A 10,340-nucleotide genomic window follows, 5' to 3' on the forward strand; every position below is an offset into this window, starting at 1 on the left:
CGAAATGAAATTATATAATTTTGTCCATCATAGATTCCACCCTTTTTCCTTCAACACCCTTTTTGGAATTCCATGATTAATGTATTTTTTCTTTTCAATTACTAAAGTCGGAATCATAGATTCCACCCTTCAATAATAAATCAATTAATGTGGACCGCAAAATATTAATCAATACGTTTGTTGACTCAAAAAGTTTTTAGACCCGTATATGCGAAATGAAATTATATAATTTTCTCCATGCATAGCTAAAAGCCTTAAAACTTTAAAGTCCATGGAGTTGCTTTCTGATAACGAGTTTTATTAATTATCAAACATTTTGTTGTATATGTCCAAATCATTTAACAAAAAAAAAAAAAAAGAATAAAATTGATAGTCCACAAGTTGTGCTTTGACTGTATTAAGAGCATGTACCAAAGCTTAAGAAGTTCAATTATAAGTAATTTAATTATATATGAATAAAAGTAATATAAATATTTTTTTATTGCTTGAAATTATAAATAAGTTTCTTTTTTGACATTAAATAATGACTACTATAAAAAATAACTTTGTTTTCTTAAGAGTATAAAAAAGTTGTGTTAAATATATTTGAGGGCAAAAAATCCTTAAAAAAATTACCTTATTGTTTTTCTATGCTTAAACGAGCATGTTCCAAGTTGTGCTGGGCGATTAAGTTTAGGATAAATGAAAGAAAAAAAAATATTGAAAGTTGTCATTTTAAAGGACATTTTGTTTATAGTATTATTATTCTTTAATAGTGTTTAATTAGAAACATGTTTCACTAAATTTCCCAAATAAAATGATTTGTTCTCTTTCAAGAATCCTCTCGTTGACTTCAAGTCTATGAGGTGAAGTATTAGCTTTTAGCTGCTTTAATACTGGAGAGTTATCCTAAATTAAAAATAAATTTTTATTTATTTATTTTTTTTTTTTTTTGACTCTGAAGTATGGCCTTTACAAGTTCACAACCTATATTATGAAATTCTATGGTTATAGTCAATAATAAAGTCGAAACCATGGATCTAGGAGTTTTAAGGCTTGACTCGTCCATCATCATCGGGCTCGACTTGGCACACCACATGAATTGATTCATGCTTGTCCCTTTGTGAAGCAAGCCTCAATAGTGGTGTAAACTCACCTCGACCCACCATATGATTGGCTTGTGCTCACTTTGGACGAGTCGAGCATGAGTTAACTAGTTAAAAAAGGCAGTTCATCCCCCCACTTGTAGCTTGTATAACCAAATAATTTTTATTTAATATAATTGAAAAAAAAATTGTATTCAGGCATCCGAATGATTGGGCTGCCTGAATTTGACATCATGCCACCTCCCCAGGTGCCATCGAGTTATGAAGTTTATAGCTGCAACAATTAACTTATATCTGAGCTAGGCGAGCGAAAGAGCTCGGCTTGCAAGCTACTCACATGAAAAAATTTCAGCTCAACTAGTCCCATTTCCTATCCCTGTATACCCCTAAACAATAAATTAATCAACTTGGACCAAAAACAAGTTTGTGACAAAAAATATTAATCCTTGCATTTTGGGAGATTAGATTGGGTTTGCTCGGTAACCGAGTTTCATTTCAGATGGTTAACTTATTGTGCAAAGTAGTTAAATTTCATATAATTACATCATCTACCTATATGTAGTCAATGTTAGCTTTTGCTACAGGTTCCAACGGATTAACAATACCCCCCATCAAATGGAGCACAACATTATCTCAATCCCTTAAGCGATAATTCATGTTTCATTCTTTCATAATACACGAATGATTACAAGTTCCATCAAGGGACAATTCTTTTACTGCCTCATAAACTGCTTATGTCGGTACAACCATTTTGGAAGTTAAATACCGATATTTTTTATATCGTGAATTTTTTAGCCTTAACTCTTATATCACTAGTAGGATATTGGAGTTCCATCCCAAAAAATTAAACTCTTTGGTCCAGCATTCCAATTCTCTTAGATACATAATCTACAATATCTCTACCAATGTGAATTTCTGTTCTTACTTTCCCAATAGGCGAACATTGTAATTTTATTTTCTTATTTGTTGTGGGCGGTGGCATTCAAATTTTCTGTGACTGTGTTATATATAATGTGGCATAACATTTGCGTGAAACTCTAGATATGTCACAATTCATGTAAAAGGGTTTCTGAGGCATATGACAGCAAAGATTTCACATTTGCATTATGTATTAGATCTAATATTGGAATGACTATTTGATTTGATTTCTAAGTAAATATGTCGAAGGATTTGGAGAGAGATTTATGCGGCTTGACTTCAAGGTAGAACCGTTTCTTTTTGGACAATACTTTTCCTCTACAAACAGTAATGTAGGAATAAAAAAGAACAAATAATATTTTTAAAATTAAATAAGTAATGACCATAATTACAACATTAAATAATTGCAATGAACTTACGAGTTCGAGGTCCAGCCTAGTCATATGCCTTGACGCAACGGTGTTTATGAGACAAATCCATTTTTCAATTAAATTTACACTAGGTGGTATATTTTATTAGCAATAAATAAAAAATACAGACTTAAGTGATTGATTAGGCTGAACCTCTAGCTAAAGAAAATAAATGAAAGCTTTCTCATCGTAAGACAAGAAATGAAATCTTGAAACAAAGAACTGGGACATGTGAACTTATTCAGGATTTGGTCATCACGAGTCAATAAGTGATATTATTCTTATCATCTGACTCGAAGTCACTGTACGATGTAGAATGTAAAAATTATTGACCCTAATTTTACTAGGATGTTCATATTAATTTCATCTCCATGGTCCTAAAGCCTCAGCAGCGTAATCTATTGTCCTCATACTAAACTCATAAGTTAAAGTTGCAACCTAGAGGGCCTTCGTGTTCAATCGACTCAATGCAGATGGTGAGTTTACCACTACTTTGGTCGTGTAATCTCCCAATCCCATGTAATCCATGTCAATTTGAATTTTATCCCTTACGTTATCTTTTCACTTGGACCCACTTACTTGATAGATTGACTCCACAACCAAGTCTTCCATGGCTTGTTGCGATTGACTCCACAACCAAGTCTTCCATGGCTTGTTGCGATTGACTCCACAACCAAGTCTTCCATGGCTTGTTGCATCTCAGCATTAATTTTTACCTGATGGCTCTTGGGATGGTTTAAGATCTCCGGTTAAGGCACTCTTCATTCCCATCCCCAAACAAGCGCTAATGTGAATTTGCTGCAATTTTGTCCTTATATTTTTTGGTTTTAGAAAATTTGGCCCTGAATTTTCTAGATTAGCAAAAGGTACCATATTTTTTTGGAATATGCAATTCTTCCCTTGAATTGTTAAGTTTACGCAAATCAGTCCCTAAATTTTAATGTTGATTGTAAATCAATCACCAAATTTTTTGATTTATGCAAATTAACCCATGGGCTTTTTAGATGTTGCAAATCAGTTCCTACTGGCCCACTTTGAAGATACTCCTGATAGATAGCCTACTAAAACCCACTTTATGTTGTTGGGGGCAAATTTTCAAGGGGTACTTACAAAAGTACCCTATATTTTTGGGTTGTTTTGAAAAAACATTATAAACTTGGATTAAATGGCAATTACCTTAAATTGAACGTAAAATATATGTTCAAAACCTAAACTCACGTCAATCCTCATAAATCAGCCTCCATTGTGCAAAAATCAAAGGAAAATTGAAAGGAAAAAGAGGAAATCTTCCACAAATACATAAACAAAGTTTGTTCATTCTTCAAATCGAGGAAACCATCCACAAAAACATTGAAAAATCTGGAAAAAAAGTCGAGCAGATCAGCAATGAAAACACAAAAAAAATTACAGGTATTTCTATGTTTTGGATTCAATGATTATAGCCCATTATCCATCTCGTTTTTGTTTGAATTAACATTTATGAAAATAAAATTGTTGAAGTTGAGTGGATTGTGTATGAAAAATTAGTTTTGAATCAATTACATTGATGCTTGCAAGGTGTTTGACAAAAAGATAATGTGAAAAAGTGGCATTCTATCACTTTTTTCAAAAAAAAGTCACAGCATCTCTTTTAAGCAATTAGCTAGATATGCACGTGTGAGTTTTTGGAAATTTGAACGTACATATTCAAGCCCTATTTTCTGGTAATTAACACATGAGAAAGAAAATTTTAAACCAATTGCATTGATGCTTGCAATGTGTTTGCTCAAAGAAGAAGGTGAGAAAGTGGCATTTTGTCACTTTTCTTAGAAAAAGTGACATTTTGTGACTTTTCTCCAAAACAGTCACCATTTATCATTGGAGCAATTAATCGGATGCATACATTTGTTTTTTTGAAAGTTTGAATATTCCAATTCATACCTTGTTTTTTGGTAATACATATGAAAAACAAAACTTTGAATCGACTACATACATTTGCTTGCAAGATGTTTGATCATGAAGAGTGACATTCTGTCACCTTTCTAAAAAAAGTGACATTTGTTACATTTATACAAGAACAGTCACCCTTTATCATTCGAACAATTAACCGGATGCATATGTGTGCTTTTTTGAAAGTTTAAACATACCAATTCATGCCCTCTTATCTGAGAATACATATGAAAATGAAAATTTTGAATCAATTACATGGATGCACATGGAGAGGGTGACATTCTGTCACTTTTCTTAAAAAAAAAAAGTGACATTGTGTGACCTTTTTTCTCCAATTCAGTCACACTTTATCATTGGAGCAATTAACCGGATGTATACGTGTGCTTTTCTGAAAGTTTAAACATACCAATTCATACTCTATTTTCTGGTACTACATATGAAAAAAAAAACTTTGAATCCACTACACGGATGCATGTAATGTGTTTGCTCATGTAATCCACTATCACTTTTTCCCCCAAAAAAGTGACATTGTGTCACTTTTCTCCGAAAAAGTGGCATTCTGTCACTTTTTTCCAAAAATAGTCAAGCATTTTGGAATTATTAAGATACATATTCAAGCCCTGTTTTCTAGTAATAAACATGAAAAAGAAAACTTTGAATCAAGTACATTGATGTATGCATGGTGTTTGATGAAGGAGAATGTGAAAAATTAACATGCTGTCACTTTTTTTAGAAAAAGTCACAGAATCACTTTTTGGCCAAATAACTAGATGCATATTACTCGGTCACTTAAAAAAAAAAAAACTCACACAATCTCTTTGTAATATTTTTGTAGGTATGGATAAAATCAATGTCTTCATTTGTTATGGAGGCAAGTGGACACAAGATAATGAGTACACAAGTGACAAAATGACTGGAATTGTTGTCTCGATGGATTGCACGTACAACCGCCTTGAGTGCATGATATGTTCTGTGATGAAAGTAAGTGCATCAACTCAGAGAGTAAAAATATAATATAGAGTGAAGAAAAACCTGCCTTTAATGGAGATTTCAGATGATATTTCACTAACATTTTATTTGGAGTTGAAGAGAAAGGATAAAGATCTTGCAAGCTTTCCATTGTGCATAGATGTGACAACGGTATCAAAAAGTCACGAAACTGAATTTGTTAATAATATACAACGTTTGGAGGCTGTCAATTATGAAAAAAATGATATGCTACAATTGCAATTTTGTGAAGCTGTAACTGATAATTCTGTGACATCAGCTCAAAAATTACCTAGTATGGAAGAAATTGCGATTGATGTATACAATAGTATGTCGGAAGTTGGAGAAACAACGAATGAAGGAGGAAGTGATATCATTTCAATGGTCACTATGGATGGAATTTCAAAAGATAAGGTGTTCAAGAACAAGACATTGGTTAAGAGAAGTATTTCGATATATGCGATACACAATAACTTTCAATTCAAGGTAAGTAAGTCGGACAAGAAAGAGTACGTGTTGAAATGTATTGATGATAAGTGTAAATGGACTTTTAGAGCTTCAAAACTTGGTGGAACCGATATGTTCAAGGTAAGGTATATAAAAAATGTCCATATATGCTCAAATAACATCATTTTGGGAGATCATCGTCAAGCAACTAGCTCAATAGTAGGAGAATTCATCATGTACAAGTATATCTCAACAAAAACAACATACACTCCTGCAGACATTATAAGTGACATGATGAATACCTATGGAGTGTCGATGAGCTATGAGAAAGCTTGGAGATCTAAGGAGAAAGCATTGGAATTAGTGAGAGGAGATCCTACAGAGTCATATGAAAAGCTTCCAGAATACTTGTACATGATAGAACAAACAAATCCTGGATCATTTACAAAAATTGAGACATATCAGGACAACAAATTCAAGTACCTCTTCATGGCATTAGGAGCATCTATTCAAGGGTGGAAGTATTGTAGACCAGTTATAGTAATAGATGCTACATTCTTAAAAGGCAACTATGGCGGAACACTATTCACTGCATGTACGTAAGATGCCAACAACAGTATCTTTATATTAGCATTTGGAGTTGGTGATTTAGAAACCAATGATTCTTGGGAGTGGTTCTTAAGTATGTTAAAAGAAGCATATGGTGAGCGAGAAGGTTTGTGTATAATCTCAGATGGACATGCAAGCATAAAAAATGCAATTCACAAAGTGTATGAGAATGCAATGCACGGATTATGTTCCTATTACTTACTAAAGAACTTGAAGTCTTCTTTTGGTGGGAAAAAAAGGGGAAAGAATATTGCAGAACATTTCAATAGGGCTGTAAGAGCATATTCTAAGACTGATTTTGAGTTCCATATGAAACAACTTGATGAAATCAATACAGGAATTCGATCACATTTGGTATATTCTCATTGTTAACTTCTATAATAATTGGTGTCACTTTTTGTTTAAAAAGTGACATTCTGTCACTTCTCGACCAAAGGGTGACAGAACGTCACTTTTTTTGTTAATAGTGACATGATATGTCACATTTTGTTTGAAAAATTTATATGTGTTGATACTTTTTATTAAAAGTGATTTTAAACAAAAAGTGACATTCTGTCACTTTTCAACCAAAGAGTGACAGAATGCCACTTTTTTGTTAATAGTGACATGATGTCAATTTTTGTTTAAAAAGTTTGTATGTGTTGAAAGTGAGTCCAAAACATGATAGAAAGTCACCTTTTCTGTTAATATTTTGAATTTTCTTTGTGCAGAAAGATATTGGTTATGAGAAATGGTAGAGGGCTTACATGACAAACAACAGATTTTCTACAATGACTTCAAACATAGTTGAATCGGTAAATTCGGTAACAAAAGCAATGAAAGGTTGTCCAATAGAGCCTTTATTGGAATCGTTAAGCTATTTGTTACAAGAATGGTTTGTGAAACATATAAATGATGCACGAGCAACCTTCACAATACTCACCACCAAGCAAGAGAAAAAACTGAGAGAAAATTCTGTGGAGTCAAAGAAAATGAAGGTAAAAAGTTATAAACTTGCTGTTTTGTTATTGCACATCAAGATTTCTATTGTAACATGATTTGTATCCTCTATTCATATTGAATTTTCACTTTAAATCTTCCTTTCATATAAAATAGTGACAAATTTATTGATAGATTATTTTGTTATATTATGCACATAGGTATCAACTTCAAGTTCAATATTGTACCATGTTAACGATGGTTATGCCTCATATTTGGTGAACATGGAAGAAAGAACATGCACATGCAACTATTTCCAAGTGGACAAGATTCCATGTGCACATGCACTTGCGGTTATTGCAAAGATAAAGGAGGATTCATATTCATATTGTTCCGTATTTTATACAACAAATATGTATATTCAAACATATAGTGCATCAATTTTTCCACTAGGAGATCATAATGAGTGGAATGTACCAGATGAGGTAAGAGCAAGAATAATCTTGGCTCCTAACCCAAAAAGAAAATCTGGACAACCTAAAGAAAAAAGAATACCATCTAAAGGAGAGAAAACTCAAAGCGCAAAATGTGGAAGATGTGGGAATTATGGTCACAATCGTAGATCATGTCAAAATCCGCCAAAGGTGAAAAGAAACCACAAAAGAAAAGGAAGTTAGAAGATATATGAAACTAGATTATTTGATTTTTTTGTTTTGTTCGTTTTTCAATTCAAATATTCTAAGAATTGTAAAAATACTTTAAGCTAAATGTCGATTTTGAAATTTATTATATATGTGAATTTGTTAGAAAAAAGTGACAGTAGAAATTGATGGATTTTGTTAAAAAATTCTTTGTTGTAAGTATGTGCATGTGACAATGTATTCATACTCCATTGACATTGGATCCACATTTGGTTAATTGACAAGTGACATTATGTCACTTTTTGGACATACAAGAAACTATTGTCTTTAAAGCTATAGTCAGGCAACATATTGTTAAAAAGGTGACATTATTCCTTCCTCCATTAACATTGTAAGTGTGTTCAAAATTCCACAAATAAAGCTGCTTTTGTTAAAAAATAAGTGACATTGTTACAAAAAGTGACATTATGTCACTTTTCTGTCGAAAAAATAACATTATGTCACTTTTCTGTCGAAAAAGTGACATTTGTGTTTAAGTTATTGTTAAAAAGGTGACATTATTCCTTGACATTGCAAGTGTGTTCAAAATTCGACAAATAATACTGTTTTTGTTAAAAAATAAGTGACATTATGTCACTTTTCTGTTGAAAAAAGTGACATTATGTCACTTTTCTGTCTCCATTGCTTTTGTTAAAACATAAGTGACACTGTTAAAAAAAGTGACGCAGTGTCACTTTTTTCCTGGTCACCAGCTCTGAGTGAGGAGCTCCTTCGCTCGTGCCCCCCACTCGGGAGTCACGAGCTTAATTGCTGGAGTCACAAGCTTAATTGCTTTTCTTTAGAGCTTAGTACAAGTTCTCTCAAAAATAAATCTAACACAAACTTAAGATCTAACAAATCTTCAAGCAAAAGCAAGAGATCCATAACGGTAAAAAAGTGACGCAGTGTCACTTTTCTGTTGAAAAAGTGACATTATGTCACTTTTCTGCCGAAAAAGTGACATTATTTCACTTTTTTGACATACAAGAACTATTGTGTTTAAAGAATAATAGAAGCTACATCACCAATCCCTGCTCCATTGATGTTGTAAAAGAATTGGTCATTAACAATTGAAGTTGTCTACCACCATTAACATTGCCACTTTTCCCTAAATCAGTTACTATATACAAAGCATCAAAACTAAACTACCAGCCAAATCAAATCAGTCATTACAAATGAAGGCACGTCATTACCAAAACAAGACATGTTTCTTCACTTCCTCACCATCACCTACTTCTCTATCACATCAGGATCACCTACTTCTCTATCACATCAAGATATAGCTGCTCCATTTCCTTTGACACCCATTCATTGTCTGTATCATATTCCTCTTCTTGCTTCTTCTTTCCATAAACATATAGTTGAGGTACCAAATTTCTTCTAAGATGTTGAACATTAAAAGACTTTGGCATCTCATTTAGCATTCCATGAATGAAGTACTGGGCATACTTAATTACATAGATTCCACAATCTCCACTGTATGAAATAATGAAAAGTACTTTAGATAATTACATACTAGAATGTCAGATGAAAAAAAAAAAAACATCTTCAGAAATAAACTTACCCATTATTTTGTTGTGGAAGTTTTGGAACCATTTTTACAACTAATGGTTTCAAAGCTTCTTCTTCTGAAATGCCCTTTCCCTCAAAGAAGCCAGTATGAAAGAGAAGATGAGGAATAATATCAGAAAATGGTTTAATAGCATCAAGTACTAATGCCTTTCTCACAACCTTGTTGTACGAATTATATACATTAAGACACATATGTTGAATGTCAAAATGACACAAAATCCAATGAGCTGAATTGGACATTCTAATTGGAATAAGCACATGGTCAACAAGGTTCCAATTTGTGTTGCACGGCATATACAACCCAATAACATATGATAGAAGAGAAGTCTGCTTTTTTAGAGCTGACTTATCTTGGCAAAAGTCGGCGTAAAGACCTCTCATTTGGCTATCAAACGGGAAATCTGTGGTTGTAGCCTTTATGTTTATCCCTTCTCCATATCTTAACAACTTTCTTAAATAATAGAAACACACATCAATATACTACAAAAAAAGAGAAAAATGACAAAATCAACTGTAGTAATAAACAAAATAATCTTAAAAACAAAAACATATAAAATAACTTACTGTATCTTCCAAACATTCGTTTGGAATAAACAACTCATACCACCATTGTTTTGTAGAGATTGCAATGTCACAAAAATAAAAGCATGGATTGATAACGGAATTTTCATCATTGAAATGTTTTTTCCTACATAACAAAATGGAAAAAGTCACATGAAAGTTACTGTACTGGAAAAAATTCACAAACAACATATATTAGTAACAACTTACTTATTTTTCTTTAC

General features: G+C 32.5%; 2 protein-coding genes across 2 annotated transcripts; both read left to right on the plus strand.

Moving 5' to 3' along the window:
- The first annotated feature begins 4,168 nt into the window (after positions 1 to 4,168).
- LOC111404136 lies at positions 4,169 to 7,122 on the plus strand. Its single transcript, XM_023032887.1, has 5 exons — positions 4,169 to 4,190; positions 5,178 to 5,323; positions 5,432 to 6,341; positions 6,429 to 6,739; positions 7,096 to 7,122. The coding sequence occupies exons 1-5, from the start codon at positions 4,169 to 4,171 to the stop codon at positions 7,120 to 7,122; spliced, it is 1,416 nt and encodes a 471-aa protein (XP_022888655.1).
- Positions 7,123 to 7,200: 78 nt separating this feature from the next.
- On the plus strand, positions 7,201 to 7,980 carry LOC111404142. Its single transcript, XM_023032901.1, has 2 exons — positions 7,201 to 7,362; positions 7,525 to 7,980. Exons 1-2 carry the CDS (start codon positions 7,201 to 7,203, stop codon positions 7,978 to 7,980), a joined length of 618 nt encoding a protein of 205 aa, XP_022888669.1.
- The last annotated feature ends 2,360 nt before the right edge of the window (positions 7,981 to 10,340 follow it).

The sequence above is a fragment of the Olea europaea genome, chromosome 1 (assembly GCF_002742605.1).
Source record: "Olea europaea var. sylvestris chromosome 1, O_europaea_v1, whole genome shotgun sequence".
Lineage (NCBI taxonomy): Eukaryota > Viridiplantae > Streptophyta > Magnoliopsida > Lamiales > Oleaceae > Olea > Olea europaea.